The 19,677-nt window shown below is 37.1% G+C and overlaps 2 protein-coding genes across 2 annotated transcripts in view; one reads left to right on the top strand and one right to left on the bottom strand.

Annotated features, from left to right (window-relative positions):
- The window catches only part of pcca (propionyl-CoA carboxylase subunit alpha), an 88,102-nt gene extending 75,671 nt beyond the window's left edge, over positions 1-12,431 (top strand). Inside the window, exons 18-23 of the mRNA XM_039672505.2 lie at positions 49-151; positions 1,402-1,500; positions 2,099-2,152; positions 6,348-6,488; positions 8,767-8,844; positions 11,777-12,431. Of these exons, the coding sequence (XP_039528439.1) occupies positions 49-151; positions 1,402-1,500; positions 2,099-2,152; positions 6,348-6,488; positions 8,767-8,844; positions 11,777-11,845 (544 nt within the window). The 3' untranslated portion in view covers positions 11,846-12,431. The remainder of the gene's footprint in view (positions 1-48; positions 152-1,401; positions 1,501-2,098; positions 2,153-6,347; positions 6,489-8,766; positions 8,845-11,776) is intronic.
- Positions 12,432-13,030: 599 nt separating this feature from the next.
- Positions 13,031-19,677, bottom strand: part of marchf4a (membrane-associated ring finger (C3HC4) 4a) — a 128,306-nt gene continuing 121,659 nt past the window's right edge. The window contains exon 4 of the mRNA XM_089132238.1: positions 13,031-14,105. Coding sequence (XP_088988364.1) covers positions 13,654-14,105 — 452 coding nt within the window. The 3' untranslated portion in view covers positions 13,031-13,653. The remainder of the gene's footprint in view (positions 14,106-19,677) is intronic.

Below are 19,677 nucleotides of genomic sequence, written 5' to 3'. Positions count from 1 at the left end.
GCCTGGTATGGCAGATGATAAACATTCTCTCTGTGTGTTGTGTTCCAGGGTATCCAGTGTTCCTGTAGAGAGCAGAGTTTGGGAGTTGTGTGTGGGACTTGATAAAGATGTTCACATGCTGGGTGTGTCTCTGTCTGGAAACAACTATCTTGTGAGTGAAAGTGTTTAAAATATTACATCTCATGTCACAGCTCAGTTTATTTTCCACGTGTAGGAGCTGTGGTGCATATATGCTTGACACATTGAAGAGTGGTGCTCATGTGGGGTTACTGGTTCAATCATATTCCTTCTTTTTATCTTTAATAATTTCCTGTTGGTCATGTCTCATTAACGTTGTTGTCCGATTTTGACAGGATAGCATGGTTAAGAACACCATCTAAAGTCTGGACCCAATCTTTCTCCATTAATGGCCATTCAAAAGTAGATAAATATTTTGTAATTAAGGGGTCTACATTTAACTTAAATTAATCATTTTATTTTATTTTATTCAGCATTGCCAATATTTTTTTTTAGTGGCTGCGTAGTGATGTGTAACATGATTAACATTTATGGCTCAGGTGATTGACTTCTGTGGTTCCCATAAGCAAAGATGAAAGATTTCACACAATTCCAGCAACAAATATTGTCCTCATTAAGGTCATAACACATCCTGCCTATCTAGCTAATTTCCGTGAGAGGCCTATTCTCTTCTTCTGTTATAGTACTTCCATTGAGCGCTCCTGCTCCCTCACTAATGTCTAACACAATGTCCTCTGTGGTAGTATTTGCATTGAAATCAATCCCTCGACTCTTGAGCCTAAATCACTTTAGGATCTGTGTGTCTTCCTCTTCTGTTACTGAAAGACCCTCATGCAGCCGCTGCTCTCACACTTTCCCTAAGACGTCACTCACTAACTGTGTGTTTAGACACCTGTGGCCCTTCAGTCAAGGATAAAAAGAGCCTCGGGGGTTCAGGGGCCTCACCTGGACCCCTTTCTCTCTCTTGCTCTTACAGCTGATGGCTGCATGTGTGTTTCTCTCCCACAACCGCACATCAAACTGGACCCCCTGCTCCACAGATGGCCCTGGAGCTTCCAGTGTCCTAGCATGCTTTGGGAATGTGACTGATTATTCAGAACTGTTGTTTAGACAAGTGTTTGAGGGCTGAGGGTAATCAGTTTGACCAGTGACACTGTTTTAAAGAAAAGACTTGAAACCCCCCACCTCCTCTAACAGGCATCAGGTGGATTTGGGTGTAGAAACTGCTGAATGACCTTACATGGGTTCAGAAACTTCTCAGAAACTTCTGTTTCTGTCACACAGATCAGCTCTGTCTTTCACACATAGTTACTCAAATATAACAATTTCAACTTTTGTTGTCCTATGTCATACACCCAACGTGTGTTTTGTTTGTTGGTTTAGGTGGAGATGGATGGAGAGAAGGTTGAAGTGTCTGGACAATGGAACTTGGCCTCAGCACTGCTGCCCATCACCATCAACGGCAAACACAGGACTCTCCAGGTTCACAAACATACACATATGTGGGGAATAACTAGCTCTGGTCCATGAAAAGTTATGATGAATTGTTGTAAAGTAATGCACACTTGAGGTAGTAGCATTTATACTATTTGTGTAAATGCATTATTGTTCAATCCAAGAACAATATGGATATTGTTCAATCCAATCAATCCTCTCAGATGGAAATTTTTAGGAAATCTTTTTTTATATTTAGTATTGATTTATTTTTTAATTTGTAAGTTTGATGTTGTCTCACTTACTGGGATTGTTCTTGGGAAAAACTCACTTTGATATATTATTAAAATAAGTTATATATTTGGATGGAGGCAGGATAGAAGTTAGTTAGTTAGTTAGTTAGTTAGTAAGTAAGTTAGTTAGTTAGTTAGTTAGTTAGTTAGTTAGACAGACATGCAATAGGTGTGGTAATGTACAGTCAGTTGGTCATTATTGTAAAATAAACAGCGGCACTCCAGAATCGTTACTAGACACTAACATGTCAACCGATCAGAATGAAGAATTCACCATCGCTGTGGTATAGGCCCATTATACATTAAAAGACACTAACAGGCTTCATGGCTTTATGTTTTTTCTCTGAATGCAGTGCCTCTTGCGGACAGCGGCTGGGGAGATCACCCTTCAGTATCTGGGCACTTCAGTAAGTCTTTGAACAAGCACATCATAGTGACACATACCAATATAAACTGTATGTCAATGGTTCTCAACTGGTTTTACTTCAAAACCCAGATTATACATCGGACATAAAGTGGTGACCCAGCATAGTAGCAAATTTTATACTACTGTATTAATCAAAACAATTCTAACATTGGAACTGTTTTTTTATAAGCTACTATTTTTCTAAAGCACTCAAATGTATCCAAGTTTATCCATGCTGTAAATGAGCTTGCATTTCATTTAGTGATGATCATATTTTCTTTTGTCTTGCATACATTGTCATTTGTTTTAGTTAATAAAGGATGATGATTCTATTTAAGGATCAGCATGTGTTCTGCTTTCTACCAAGTGTTCTACCAAAATATTGCACAGTTTGATTGAACAATAATGGAAGACAAAAATTTGGGCAATAATGACCAAAATACACCTCTTTTAAAAGTTAATAAGCATATTTTTATTTCTCTCATAGCCATTCCTAATTATTTGGTTGATTTAGTTTTATTTGTATTTCTACCCAAATGTGAATAAACATCATTTTGATTTGTTGACTCATTCTCATGGAACTCATGGAACATTTTATAGCTAATCTTAGATGTTTCTGTGTTAGTTCATCCTCAAGTGTTTCTTATGTGCACTTTTCTGTAACTGTATATGGCAGTAAACTAAAAACCTCACCAAGGATTTAATAATAATTATATGAGATTCTATGAGAATATGGACTTAATATGGAATACATCCATCTCCCGAGGTATAAAAAAAATGTTGCTAACCAATCAGAATCCACCTGACTTTAAGATGCAAACAACATTATCATCCATTGTTGTGAGTGCCAATATACTGTTGTTATCATTATTTTCATTATCGTTCTTGGTATGATCATGCCTTTGTTTGTGTGTTCATTGGCGCTCTTTTGTTTTTTTCTGTGAACGTCATCCTGGGTGATATATACTATATTATGTCACTCACTAGGGCATTTATCCTGTCTTTACACTTGAGTTGATCTACCAAACATTCACACACGCAAGCGCACAGACTCACACTCAAGGCACAGGTGTGACAACCCAACTACAAATCAAACCAGCCGTCCTGTCTTTGTTTACCCAAAGACACCTAAACAATCAGCATCAACGTTCTGCAAGCTTAAACAAACAAACAGGGTTAAAAACACAGTAACTCTGTAAAAGAAGAGGAAATGCCGGCTTCCCGGCTGCACACGCGTGTGCTTCATGGGGGGTCTCTGCTTCAAAGTCCTTCTGAGGTGGTTTGTTTCGAAGTTTCCATGGGGTCACGGCTATTATGGGATGCCTTCCGTTCATTCTATGTTAACAGATCAGTGGGCTGTGTTCAGTGCTTGTCTGTTTCCACGTCAGGTCCAGCAGAAACCAGAGTTTCAAAGTTTTGAGGGTTTCCTCCTGTCAGAAAAGTAATATAGATGTTTTTTTGTTTTTTTTCTCACTAATCGCACTTAGAAATTCTGAAACCATTAGTAGAACACTTCAAGCTGCCTTCACTAACAATTTTAAAGTATATCAAAACAGATTAGTTATTTTAAATTGTAATATTTCAGTGTATTATAATTTTTGGTGAAATGATTCTAGGCTTATTGAGCATGAGAGACTTCTTACTGACCCCTACTTGCACGGTGGTGTAATTTGGAGTGATAGATTATGGAAAAATAGTAGTAGTAGTAGTGGTACTTTCTTTCTTTCTTTTTTTTTTAGACTTAGATCAAGTACCCAACTATGTTGTAGTACTTCTCAAAATTACATTCTGGTAACATCTAAATATTTCAGTTGTGACCAGAGGCGGACAGACTACACAGCTTTATTACTTGAGTAAAGGTACAGGTACCTTGCAAACTTTTACTCAAGTACAAGTAAAAATACTACAGTCAGATGTCTACTTTGGGAAGGTGGGGGCCATGGGTTGGCACATTCCCGAGATGGACCTGCTTGCGTCTTCATCCATTGTTTCGTCCATGGTTTCGTCTCTTATCTAAATCTGACCATGGAGTTTTCTTTGGGGGAAATCAATTGCTGATTTGCTGTCCCAATCTGTGGAGAATCCAATCACGTTTGAGAGGGAAACAACAAATTGAGGGTTTCCGAGATTTTTTTATTTTTATTTTTATTTTTTTAAGTAATAACGGGTACTCACGGTTATGGATAGAAATGCAGTGGAGTAAAGAGTACAATATTTCCCTCAAATGTACTTGAATAAAGTCATGAGTACTCCCCAAAAATGATACTCAAGTAAAGTACAACTCCCTTAAAATTGCACTTAAGTACTGTACTCAAGTAAAAGTACTCTGTTACTGTCTGGCTCAGGGCTGGGTTTCCCAAAAGCATCATAGGCATCGTAAGTTGATTGTAGAACAATTGCCACCAGTGGTCTCTGAGATCAACTTAGGCTTTTGGGAAATGCAGCCCTGGTTGTGACTTCACCTTGTTGCTCAGAGATTTAGTGAGTTGACCCCGGTCACAGAATCATCACCCTTCATTACTGCATGTGACCTGAGTTTAGCAGAATGATGTAATGCTTCCTTTGTTGAATTCCTGGAAAGCAGACATAGAGCTTCCCTCAGAGAGCTACCCAGTGATTAATTAGTGAGCCACCGTTTCCTTTTTTTTAAATATAGCACAGAAATTACATCACACAAATACAGGGGGTCTTCACAATGACACACTGGTCAGGAAGTGCCACTGAGGGTGAGAAACTTGTAAAGGACTTGGGGTAAAAAAAAAAAGTATTAGGCTCTTTTGTTGAGGACAGACAACATCCAACATTAAAAATAGGTTTATGGAGGTAAAAATAAATAAATAAACAGATATATACATGCGCCAATTTGTTTTTGTCAGATAAATACCTTAATGTAACCGGATGGTATAATTGCTTTTACTGACATATACCGTAAATTAAGCATTTGCTAATGTTTTGAATTCTGTAATTGATGCTCTGAAAGTGGCCCTGGAGGTATGACCCCCTCACTGTAATCAAATATCTATCTCAGTGGCCTGTTCTTTCAATGACTGTATTAATTAGCTCTTTATTTGTTCTGCAGGCTTTTATGAGCTAATGGCGCTCCATTAGTGTCTGTATGGAGAGCAGGGGGCTGATGCTCTTGGCATACTGCTGCTACTGTGAGAGAGACTGAGAGTTTGTGGGATTTTGCGTTGGTAATCATTAAATTGACAAAACCGCTTTTCATGCATTGAGCAGTGCGGAGGGCCAGGCTTCACTCATCTGTTAATTGAATTAGACTGGGCACTGACAGAGCCTTTCATCTGTCTGAGACTCACAAAGTAAAATAAACTGTTTGCTGCCCGGCATGTGTTTGGAATCCGATTTGTGCTGCCATCTAAAGGAGGAGATGGGAAGCTTAGGAGAATATCATGGGAGATCAGGACAGTCTAGCCTAGTCGTTCACTGACCATATGTTGCCAAAAGTAGCACTGAAATACACAGAGAAAGCCATCAGTTAGCATTTATGTAATTGGAACTTTTTTTTTTACTTGATCCCCCTGGAAGTATATGATTCATGTACTTCCATCATAAATAATGTGCATAGCGCCAAGCCTTTTTTTTTTAGCAACTATCGTGAACTGTGGCATAAAAAGGGGATACGAGATTTATTTATTTCTAAAACGATCTTACCGACCCCAAACTTTTGAACTGTAGTATATGTTGCTCACAAAAACACATTCAGAATACACTTGTAAATTTGAATGGCTGTCAGTGGAGGCAGATGCAGTTACGGCATCAAGCAGCAGGGCCTCACAGGGACCTTATAACCAGCTAAATCACGACTGTGTCTGCTACACATTACATGCAAAAATAAGTTTATGAAGTTTCAACATTAGTTTCTGACAACTTTGGTATCAGGTAAATTAAATATACAAGGGCATAATATATGGGTATGTTCTGCAGCATTTCCATCCACCTGAAGTCATTTTCCATAAAAAAAGTTTTTGGGTGTGTAGTTTAAGACTAATATGAAGATATTGGTCTGAACAAGATACAGTGTCCACTAGACTTTATGCTGTTAAAAAAAATGGTGAAATGTGTGTGTTTGTCGTCTGGAGTGTTTGTCTTTTGGTTGTTTATAGCATTGTAGTTTTCTGTATTTAAATTATTGAGGTATCTGTGTACCCATTACCCATTGTGTTTTATGTGTTCAGTTTAAGTTGCGTGTGCTGAGTAAACTGGCAGCGTCCCTCAGTAAGCACATGCCAGAGAAGGTTCCTGAAGACACCAGTAGTATTCTCCGCTCTCCCATGCCAGGATCAGTGGTGGCTGTGTCTGTTAAACCAGGGGATAGGGTAAGTGACTTACTGGAAATACTGCACATTCAGCATAGCTACTCTCGTTTTCTCTGTTTAACTTTATGATATGGATTCAAATTCAGTCTGGATTTCTTAAAGGTTTCTAGGTGAATTGTTCCAAATAACTGCAACTTTTAAAGAAGCTGACCTCTAAATATTACACATAAAAACAATCGGACCATTAAATGCCTGTCAGTTAGACACAAGATGAAAAGAAGCGAGGGATATTAGCAATATATGTAGTTTATGAGTAGTTTAAAGTACACTTATCTTTAAAGGATATAAAATTTGCCCACCCTCATGCTGAAAAAAAGTACATGTGACTCACTTACTTGTTCCTTGTTCTCCGCTCAGTTTTGGTTAAAAAGAAAAAAAACTGCTTTTGGACAGTAGAATTGCCGTAGAAATTTTAGATTGGTAGTTAATAGAAAATGTGAATAATGGCACATATCTGCCACTAACTGGACTGGAGTATGTAGCACTAGGTGGCACACAAAGAAAAGTCTTTTTTTTTACTTAAAGCTACATTATGTAACTTTGTAAGTAGCGATTAAATAAAATAAAAAAAAGTTTTTTTGTGACGTAACGTTAGTGTGAGTGCTTCCTCTGTTCTACATGGATGAATCTGATGGCTCGAGGTGAATTGGTGTGCCCATGGGTACCGGACAGGTGATTTGTCTTTTCAGTTTGAATGACACTCAAATTTCAATGATAACAAACTCAATAAATAAATAAATGATTATGCTTATTGTTTTAGGGTGCTTAACTCGACACTTTTACTATTTTTTAAAAAAAATTCTTTTCAGGTTAGGTAAGTTTAATCTGACCTAAATAAAAAGGTGGGCTCAAATAAAAAGGCCGAGTGGACTAAATTAATGCCCCGGGACACCCTAACCCTTGGCAGATTTTGTTATAAAAATAAAAGTCAATTTACTTTCTACTTTCTCTAGCATTATAAAAGTATTAGTTATTTAACATATAGTTTAACATAGTCTAAACATTGTTTTGTGAACCTCAAGTCGAGTTACCTTTATTTATATAGCGCTTAAAACAATACTGATTGTTTCAAAGTAGCTTTACAATGATAATAGGAAAATGATGGCCATTTTGGCTGTTTTTGCACAACAATACACAGCAATGTGATGCTATGTCAGCTAAATGTATTTCTGAAAATCCACACCTGTAGTAGTGATTTTCGGATAAAGCAAAAACACGGTGCGGGAGATGGATTCATGATGCTCTCCCTTGTTAGTTACATTTTAACTAAAAAAAGAATAACATTGTGTAGCTTTAAGTACTGGGTTGTTTTTCAATATAAACAATGAGAGCACTTGGGGAAAAAAAATCAATGAGCCACTTGTGCTTAGTTGCTCACACTCTAGGTGCTTTATTAAGTGTTAAAGTGAGTCCTGAAGTGCTTCCATTGTATTAAAATCACCCAACCAGGTGTTCATCAAATTATCTCCTTTTGTGTTCCACAGAACAAAGAAAGTCATAAAGGTTTGAAATCACGGGTAAATGAGGACAGAATTTTCTATCTCAAGGGAACTATTCCTTTAAATTACGCTGGTTGCTTTGGGATGACATCATTTGTAAAGCTGACAGTGCACTTCAATATGACAAAACGTCTCTGTGTGTGCGTGTTGCTGTCAAGTTGAATTGAAAGTGTCCTGACTCAGTTTGTTAATGACTTATATATAATGCATAGACCGACTGGCTCCGACTAATACATCTGAGCTCTTCCAGTAAAACATCTCATTCACTCAGCAACGTCTCAGACACAAGAACACTGCAATGAAGGGCTCAGACTCACGCTGATTAGTCTCCACACACACAACAGCAGTGATGTTCACACCACCCGATGTTACCACTTCTGCATAGAGAAGACCTTGTATAATATAAAATTATTCCTTGTGGATGGAGGGAAACAGCTATTCCTCAGTGCTCACTTATTTCCATAATCCATTTCCCTAATGGAGAGTTTGATAGATATAAACAGGTTTCTTTTATTGATTTTGCTCTCACGTTACAGCGAGCTTTGTTCGTTTGTTAACCGTTATCACTCTTCTAATGCATGCTCCTTTATGAAATGATATTACAAAATTACCCTGCTCTTTGTGCTGAGGCCGTTTTATGAACTAGTCTATGAAGTTAATAAATATGTGAAGGGAGATATTCTGTGAATTGTACATTTCTAGACATTATTAGAAAATCATTGTGGAATGCCTCTTGTGTTTTTTTTTTTTTTTTTCATAAATCTGCGTGTGTTCTGAAGGTTGCAGAGGGACAGGAGATTTGCGTGATTGAGGCCATGAAGATGCAGAACAGTATGACCGCAGCTAAGGCAGCCAAGGTGAGTGCGCGCACACACACACACACACACACACACACACTGATACATAATCCTGTTCACTACTTTGCAACATAAATCGATATGACATATAGAACATACTCTTCCACATACATCAGCTACATTACAGTACTCAATGAGAGAGAGAGACATCATGGGGCCACAGTCCATTATCCACACTTGTGTTCTGACCAGACCACTTAGCTACTGTGAAAGTATCTCCCCTCTTGTCAGAGGGCTGAAACCAGACTGTGGTTATGGTGTTTATGATTCTTTTGATGGACAGCAGTACTTTTATTGTATTTCATGCCATGGTTTTTGTAGTCAACTAAAAAAAAAAAAAAAAAAAAAAAATTTCGTTACTTAACCCTTTGGGGTCTGGGGTGTTTTCTGGGTCCTAGAGGTGTTCTGATTACTTAAAGGGTTAGCTCACCCAAAAATTAAAATTCTGTCAGTATTTACTCACCCTCATTGTTCCAACCCCGTAAGACCTTCGTTCATCTTCAGAACACAAATTAAGATATTTTTGATTAAATCTGAGAGCTGGATCACTCCTGCATACTAGTCCATAGGCTTCTTGAGGAATTGAAACTTGCCCGCCTCGAAAATGTATTAGATATCGTTAAAATAGTCCACGACTTTATTTCAACTATTCATTTACTTCTCTCTCTGCCTCGAGTCAGGTTACTACTTTAATAGCGTAAGCTTTTGTTATTGTACGTCACACGGATCACACACATGACCCGTGGTGGAATGTAACGAAGTACAAATACTTTGTTACTTTACTTAAGTATATTTTTCACGTATCTTTACTTTACTTAAGTAGAATAAATAGTGCATACTTTTTACTTTTACTTCGTTACATTTTGCAGCAATTATTATACTTTCTACTCCACTACATTTCTACAACTTCTGTTACATTTTCATTACATTTTCTGATCAGTTTTTCCCCTGCCAAAACGTAATCTGACCGTCCAGTCGTTGCACGTTTGTCTCACCAGTGACGTTTGGTTGAAATAGATACATCAACTAAATACGTCTCGCACACAGTACATCATTATAGGAGTATTAGGTTGAATGAGATAGAATTAAATGTTGTATTAATCATTAGAAAATAGTCATTAAAAGAATCAATTGTTATGCAAGTACTTTTACTTTTAATACTTAAAGTACATTTAAAATCAGGTACTTTTTACTTAAGTATGGTTGTCATTGTGTTACTTCTACTTTTACTAAAGTAAATATTTATCTTGTTATTTGTACTTTTACTTAAGTACTGATATTCAGTACTTCCTCCACCACTGCACATGACCAGCGTCGGCCAATAGTGAGCCTACGTGTGACGTACTGTAGCTCTACGCTATCACACTACGTTAACTGACTAGAGGCTCATAGAGAAGGAAGTAAATAGTTGAAATTATTTTGTATGTATTTTTGTTTGTTTTTGCGCACAAAAAGTATTCTCGTCGTTTGATAAAGTTAAGATTTAGCCACTATAGTCACTTGGACTATTTTAACGAAGTCTTTAATGACTTTTCGAGGACGGCAAGTTTCAATTCCTCAAGAAGCCTATGGACTAGTAAGCAGGAGTTCCGAAGATGAACGAAGGTCTTACGGGGTTGGAACAACATGAGGGTGAGTAAATACTGACAGAATTTTCATTTTTGGGTGAACTAACCCTTTAACCTGAAAAACATAAAAAAATAAAATAAATAAATAACATCTATCTATCTATCTATCTATCTATCTATCTATCTATCTATCTATCTATCTATCTATCTATCTATCTATCTATCTATCTATCTATCTATCTATCTATCTATCTATTTATATGTGAGTGTGTGTGTATGTGTGTGTATAAAAATGTCAGCTAGCTTCTCATTTTCAATTAGTTTGACGTATACTAAAATAACTAAAACACTAAAACTGAAATAAAAATTAAAAACTGTATATGCACAGTATTGGTCAAGTTTAGAAATATTACTGTTGTTAATATTTTTGAAAAGTATCTAATGCTAACCAAGGCTGTATTCATTTGATTAAAAAAATACAGAAAAAAGGTTTTATATTGTGAAATATTGCAATTTAAAATAATTGTTTTCTTTTTTAATATACTTTAAAATATAGTTTATTTCTGTTTGCACAAAGCTGATTTTCTTTTACTTCATTTACACCATTACTTCAGTCTTCAGCATCATGGTCCTTCAGAAACCATTCTAACATACTGATTTGCAATCTTGGAAACAGTTGTGCTGCTTAATATTTTTGTATAACCTGTGGTACTTTTTTCAGGATTCATTGATGAATAAAAATTTAAAGACAAGCATTTATTCAATATAGAAATCTTTTCTAACAATATAAATCTTAATCACATTTTTATCAATTTAACACATCCTTGCTGAACATAAGTATTAATTTCTTTCAAAAACAAAAAGAACTGTACTGTTGTCTTGAACTGGAGCATATAAATATCTTCTCTGTCCTTTATATATATATATAAATATATAAATAAGCGTATGTATGTTAATGATAGCAGTGTTGAGGATAGTGTTTCTGTAATAAAAAAATACATACCAAATTAATACATGAAAATATGATTGTAGGTTCTTAGGAAGAGTACAAAATATAATTTCTCTGATTTGAATATAACGCATATAGAAGAGGCACTGGAAACTTTAAAGCCATTAATATCTATCTTTTTAAACTAGAGTTATTGATTTATATTTAAAAGCACTTTAAAAATATCCTAGGGGACCAATGGGCTCTCTTAATTGAAGTATTATCCATATGTATTTAAATAGGAAGGAATACAAATGCATATGGGTGAAGAAACAATGAAGCCAAATGATTGACATTGATAAATTAGTGAACACAAATGGCTTTTTCAGATGCAGAATGCATGGACCTTTCACATTTAATGTGTGTTGTTGTTCAGGTGAAGAGTGTGCACTGTAAAGCTGGAGATACAGTCGGAGAGGGAGATCTACTCGTGGAGCTGGAGTAGCAGGACCTCATCATCATCTGCAGGTCACTGTGGAGGAGCAAACAAAGACACTAATAGAGTAGATGGAACATTCCTCCATTCATAGTTTTACTTTCTTTTATACATTCTGACTATAATGTATCCATCTCCCTGGAATTCCACTGGATCCCAGTGAAGGAAATGTCAAAACACTTAAATTATCTTGTGCCTTGGCCCCTGGACGTTTTCTTGTTTCATGTGGTACCAACCACAATTTGACATCATCATCAGCAGCAGCGATTGTATTTGAACGCATGTTTAAAAGCAGTCAGTGAAAGCTGTTGTCACAGTCACTCCTTCTCTCTCTCTACTCTCTGTGTACATTTAACCTTGTCTAGAGAAGTGCTGTGAATGCTTGGCATTGCTTCAATAATTCTTTATTAGGTCATAGTATAAAATGATTTTTCTGTTCCATGATTATTTAAACATTATATGGCCTATGTCTTCTTTTCACTTCTAAATCGCCAATCCCACACTTGTATATTGAAGTGTTTCTTCAGAATATACAGATACATGCTTCTTTTCTGTCATCAAATGCATTAAACTAGTGAAACGTGCAAGCTAATAATGTCACATTATCATATGTGATTATTTCTACACAAGCTGTTATTGGATACATTATCTAAGGAGAAAGAAATGGAGGAGTGGACCATTACCAGAAGGGTTAAGGCAGATATGATTACTCAGAAACAGACAGCTGTGGTCAGGCTTGGAAGCCAGAAGACCCACCGGCACCGGTGCCGTTTCCTGTTTTCTATCATTCAGCCACTTAGATCCACTTTCTGTCTGTATTTGTTTTAAGAAAAAAAAAATGGGATTAATGTAAACATTCCAAGAGCTGTTGATTGTTTGAAATAACAGGCTTGGAAAGCAAACATGTTGGAGCACATAAAATGCATTATTTAAATGAATGATTTAATTGAATATGCTCTGGGACTGGAGTCAACTCTCACATACTCTCTTGCATAAGAGAAACAGACACATACAACAATTAAACCAGTTCGATTTGTCTTTTTTTTTTTTAATGTAGCAACCTTTTTTTCTCACATATTTAACAAATGTAAACAAAATAAGTCCAAGAGATTTGCCTCAAATTGAGTCAGTTTTTTTAGTAGTAGTAGTTTGCTTGCTGCACGTCGTCCCCACTGTAACGTGGTTTCCTATTGTTGGTGTACAAGACTGTCAAAATCAGAGAGGATTGATTTCCCTAAAAAAACTGCCTAAAAGTGTAAACACAATAGTTTGATTCTTCAATACCCCATTTGGTTTGTTAAGAAACAGATTTAAACTTGCTTATCCTCGCAAGAGCCGCATTAACATTTATAAATAGGATTTTATCTGAAAATACAACCTGTAGTAATCAGAAAGTGTGTGTAATGCTGTATGTTTTACAAAGAACGCATTTGCTCTTCACTCTGAGCCATTTTAGTTCAGCAGTGGCTGTCCGTGTAGAAACTGGACTGCATCGGTAAGCTTGTGCTTCTTAATGGTCACGGCTCTGACCTTGAGCTAACAATAAATTCAACACACACTTAGAAACACTTCAATGCCTTTGACCTTTCTCAGTGGCTTGCATAATTTCTTGTATGCAGCTTTATGGCCATAATCTTTCCTGTAACCACTTGGAAAGCAAGAAACTTGCTTGTTTTATTCAATACTGTAAAAAAAATGGAAAAACAAAAGCTCCCTTAAACCCGGACAGCACTGCACTGGGTGACACTGTTTAATTCTGTTCAGTGAATCCTTTCTTTAAATATGTCGCATGCAGAGATTCAACCGTAAACCAGGCCTCACACCGTAGTAACTCTCATGACCAGTTCGCGGTTACTGTTGCTGGTCTGTCTGCGTGGCTCCTGGGGTCTCAGGTGGTGGCTGAGGAGATGAAGGATGTTGTAAGCACAGTGGTGGTCCGGCAGCGAGGGCTGTCCATTGCTGGGCTCAGATGAGTCCTGCGGCTCTGTCGTGGCACCTGCTGCCAACAGGACGGAGTTTGTGGAGGGGGTTATGGTTCCCACCGCGGCCACTGCAGCCGCAGCCATGAGGGAAGAGGTGGAGGCTTCGCCTTCTGTGCCGGACGGCCCCATGCGGTGCGGCAGAGAGAAGTTCCGGAATGTGGTACAGGTCTTCTGGTGCTCCTCATTGTCTTTGACCTTGTCGTAGTTTAAGACTTTCCATTGCTGATTAACAGCCTGCCAGCGGTTAAAAATGCGAAATACAGAGGGACCCTCGTGGACAATCAGAGCTAAAAGAGAAGGATAGACATATTTGTTAAGTGAGGGATAATATACAGTCAGAACAAATGGGTCTGTCTAGGAAGAGATTCAATTTGCTGAAAAACCTTTTAATGGGCACTTTGTACAGGGCCTAATCAAAAACACAACTTGTAAATGTACTGCATAGAAAATATTATGGAATATAACTTTTTAACATAGAGCTGCTTTTTGAACACCAAATCATATCAGAATGATTTCTGAAGTATCATGTGACATTAAAGACTATTAATATTAATTGTAATATTTCCCAAGATTGCTGTTTTTTTTTATCAAAAATGTAGCTTTGAAGAGCATAGGAGATCTCTTTGAAAAAGTAAAAAAAAAAAATGCCCCCAAACGGCCCCAAACATTTGATCGGTAATGTATTTAAATACAATCAATAATGCTTTCACTAAGAAAAAAAATCCATTACTGTGTACAAAAAAAAAGTACAGTATTGCCGTGGATGATGGTGAATAACATGAAATCAGAATCAGGTATTCCTAAGAGCTGTGTAATAACTGATAAACATGACATGAGTATAATGTAAACTCCACAATAATATGAACTTCTACTCCATTTAGAAACACCAACTCAACACATATACTTTTACTTAATTGGATTTCCCAGGCAAAACATGATACTTAACTTCTCACAAATCATTCAGAATGCCAAAAGTGCATTTTTCAGAGGTCATCATGACATTTTCCTGGACATACAAGCCGATCGAATTAACATTTAAAGGAGAACTCCGGCGAACAATGAACCTTTGGTCTAATAAAAAGTCGGTACCTAGTCAACCATTCTCTGAGATTTGTTTTCATGATAATCGAATGTAAAGAGTTTTATCTCTAAAAACTGTTTAGCGTATAATGCTAGTAATGGGGGCATTGAGTAAGTAAAAAGAAATCGCTAGTTTATACCACTAACAAGGCTCAAAATAGCCCCACACTCACACAGTAATATAATGAGGCTCCATACATGCAAAACGAAGCATTGAGAACTTTGTAAGTGTACAGAGTACAGACCGTTTAATAAGAAGATACTTTATGAAGACAGTTCACTTCGTGTATACAGACAGGAGCCATCTTAAAAAATAGTCTCGATAAGTCGATCCCCGAACGCCATTCATACAGTTCAGAAGTTCGTTGAACTTCATAGAGTTCAGATCACTCAGCACGACGTTCGTGGTTCGACTTATCGAGACTATTTTTTAAGATGGCTCCTGTCTGTATACGCGAAGTGAACTGTCTTCATAAAATATCTTCTTATTAAACGGTCTGTACACTTACAAAGTTCTCAATGCTTCGTTTTGCATGTATGGAGTCTCATTATGTTACTGCGTTAGTGTAGGGCTATTTTGAGCCTTGTTAGTGGTATAAACTAGCGATTTCTTTTTACTTAGTCAATGCCCCCATTACTAGCATTATACGCTAAACAGTTTTTAGAGATAAAACTCTTTACATTCGATTATCATGAAAACAAATTTCAGAGAACGGTTGACTATGTACCGATGTTTTATTAGACCAAAGGTTCATTGTTCGCCGGACTTCTCCTTTAAGTAGTTTTTCAAAATATGGTGCCCCACTTTTCAGTATTTAATCACATTTGGCATTTCAGAACCTCCTTAATATTATCCAAGAAATAAAGTGTAATTATGCTATAAGTGTATGTCTTGAGGCTACATGTTTAATACAGGCATTTTCGCTCCACTTATGGAAAACATTTACTTGACAACAACAAATCCCAATGACCTCGTTGATCAAAAAAATTTGCAAAGCACAGTGACAAACGGGTATTTAGGAAAGTGTCACGATTTTTATTGAACCTTTATCAGCAGCTATCCGTCAAAACCCAGCAATCAAAGGTATTGAAACACCACAACAAACACATAACATCTCACTCTATGCAGATGATATCCTACTATATATACAAGAACCCCTAACATCTACTCAAGAAATAATTAAAACAATCCAGTCCTTCTCAAAAATATCTGATTATGCAATAAACTGGAATAAATCTCCCATCCTCCCTTTACATAAAACCAAATGGGATGTGGCACCCCATCAATCACCCATACCTATATGTCATGATCACATCACTTACTTAGGCATTAGGATCTCCAGACTGTCAGAGTTGGTAACACTCAACTTCACACCGCTGCTAAAAAAAAATAGAATACGATTGGCTCAACCTCCCAATCTCCATAATCGGCAGGATAGCAGCAATAAAAATGACGATTTTACAGAAAATTAATTACCTATTCTCAATGATTCCAACCCACCCCACACTCACTTGGTTTAAATCGCTAGACTCCATTATAACTCGCTTCTACTGTAAAAATAAAACGCCAAGGATAAAACTCACTACACTAAAAAAGAGTAAGGTTCAAGGAGGACTAGAAGCACCAAATTTCCAATATTACTCAATGGTTAACCAACTGCAATACATATACAAATGGATTCACCCCACCCAATCTGATATTATATGGCTAGATATAGAACAATCACTATGCAAAGATTTAAATATAGCTGACATACCGTTCCTCACCAAATCAATCAAACAACACACGTTTTAATGCAGTGACTATAGCCACCACTCTGACAGCCTGGTGGAAATATCACCAAATCACAAACTCTACACTAGCTCCATCTAACCTCACTCCACTATGGAACAACCGTGACTTTATAAGCAATAAAAAGTCATTGAATTTTCACACATGGGTGGAAAGAGGTATCACCCACATTAAGCATATTTTCAAATCCAACACATTTAAACCATTTCCACAACTGGCCCAGGAGTATGGCATCGGGAACAACACATTTTAAAAAAACCTACAAATCAAATCTTCTGTCCTGACAAAAATGAACATCAGAGATGCAAATTTAGAACTTCCACCGGCAATATCAGACTTGGTCAACATTTCCTCTCCAAAGAAACTTCTCTCTAAAATATACAAAATGATCTCAAATCAACTTCAGTCCATATACTTACCAACAATAAAATGGGAAAACGATCTTTCAATAGCCCCTGATGCCAACTTCTGGACCCAAATCTGTAAAAACATCTATCTCATGTCCAAAAATGCGAATCTTCAGTTAATACAATACAAAATACTTCACAGAACACATTACACAGGCAATAGATTAGCTAAAATGGGTTTCACAATTTGCACACATTGCAATCAAAATTCTATAGATACATGATACATCCATGCAACCTGGCACTGCACTCCAATCAAACACTTTTGGGAAGAGGTCACACAGTCACTATCCACTATAGTTGGCTGCCACATCCCACTGTCGCCTTCCCTTTGCTTGCTGGGGGACCTCACAATAATCACTGATAAAACTATAAACTCTAAAATACTCCTCATAGCTCTAACCATCGCCAAGAAAACTATCCTCATGAACTGGAAAACCAGAAATAAATTACACATTAACATTTGGGAAAATCTTATAACAGACTTCATTGCAATGGAATTCGCATCTCCCCTTCATAATTACACATCTGAAACTGACCTCTGCCGTCCAACACTTTCTGACCTCTTACAGCTATGAATCCTCTCTCTGTTCTTAACTCCGACTCCTCCCACCTTCTTAACCAACCCACGAATATTTGTGCAATTTAATTGTTTGAACTTGTTTCTGTCATCATTGTTATTACTATCTTTACTGTTACTGTTATGATTATTATTTTCACTTGTATTCTTTTTGTTATTGTCATTGTTGTAATTGCTGCTGTTGCTGTCTTTTGCTCTCACCGTTGTGATCACCACTGCCATCATCATTGTCATTTATTATTATTATTATTATTATTATAATTATCATCAATATTGCCATTGTCAATGCTGTAGAATTAGAATGTAGAACTAGAATTAAGTGTCATTGTCATCACTATTGCAATAACTTCCCCCTTATCTCTTCATGGGTTTTTAATGCACCACAACATAGAATAGGAAAAAAAACAAAAAAAAACACGTCAAACACCAAGGCAGGCAAGACAGGCGAGAAGTGGTCTCAACAGGACAGAATCTCTGGCCCAATTTGAGACACTCTCGCACTGTACTCCCTCTTTTAATGCACTTTAGACATTGCATATAACACACAAAAAAAAAAACAAAAAAAAAAAAAACAGAAAAATAAGGAAAAGATAGGTACTGATGAGATGTGGGGGGAGGTTATCTTATATTATACTATCTTATATTATCTTATTATATCATATTTTATTTTATACAGGATTGACAATGGCAATTGTTACATAGGAGGAAGGATGGAAATAAAAATCTACAAACACAATATGGGCTGTATGGTGGTAGTGGGGAGTGGGATGGTGATGGTAATGACAATGGTAATAAATAATAAATGGTTACTTTGTTTATGCATACACACACATTCACACTTAGATCAAACACTTAAACCACTCTTGCCACTGCTGGAATTATGGATTTAGAAGATTGCTCACTACTGCACCATGTTGGATTGTTTGTATGTATGTCTGACTGTTAAATAAAAAAAAAAAAAGGAAACTGTTGATGTTCTCACTATATGATTTCTTGGAATGTATTTATTTTGTTATACCTCTAGCTTGGTTTAACTCGCACCATTGAATTTGTTTCTTCAGAGATCCAGATAGAAAGAGGGTGGAGGTCTGAATTAATATTTTATGTGACGGTGGATTCCCCTCTGAATGCCTGCAAGGCCGCACATATCACTTTTGTTCAGACTGCTATCTTCCCACCTTTCGATTTTCACTCTCTGAGCTCTGATGACAGTTTTTTTCACCTCTCTGCAAATTACAAAGGCTTGTATTTTGTGGAGTTGAAACCGATCTCTGATCACTGTGAAAGGCTAGTAGCGTCCCTAGAGCCCTGTGGTTCTCCTCTCACTCCTGCTGCTCCGGAATCAATGAGACAGACCACTAACAGACGTTAACACTGCAGAACACTAAAACAAGCAGCGTGCGAGAAGGTAATAATAACCCACGGTTTTCAATCGACTTTTCTTCAGCAGCCTAAGCCAAAGCCCTGCAGCTGAGGAAACTGGAAATGCTGGAAATGAAACAAGACTGCCCCAAATATGTTTCACCTGTCATATGACATCATCAGTCATATTTGTTCAGTTAAATGGGGGGAAAGCATTAACCTTGTTGTTGATGCTGAAGTGGTTGCTGTTATTATTTTTAATGGAACTGGTAACTGGAGTTTCAGTAGACAGGGCAGAATTAATGTGTCCACAGTGGCATTTTATATGCAGCAAATGTGTACTAGTTGAAATTAGGTTGTGGATAAGTTTATTACCGTTCTAGCATCATGAAGATGCTATTGCTGAGCCCCCCCCCCCCTCCCTCTCTTCCCCAGTTGGACTGTACATCCTCTCATTACAAGGAGAGAATGTGAGACATGTATTGATTTAACACACACAGACACAAACACACACATTTTCCTTTAGTAGAACACAGTTTTTTCTGCTGTAATGTGGGATTTTTTGGCCCTCAACCAGTCCCACAGTGGATGGGAACAGGGCTCGGCTGTGAAAAGCCATGTTGCCACCTGTCTCTTCT

This window comes from Pimephales promelas, chromosome 6 (assembly GCF_988280905.1).
Source record: "Pimephales promelas chromosome 6, fPimPro1.hap1.1, whole genome shotgun sequence".
Classification (NCBI taxonomy): domain Eukaryota; kingdom Metazoa; phylum Chordata; class Actinopteri; order Cypriniformes; family Leuciscidae; genus Pimephales; species Pimephales promelas.
Note: the sequence above shows the minus strand (reverse complement) of the source record. Positions and strands in the feature narration are given on the sequence as shown.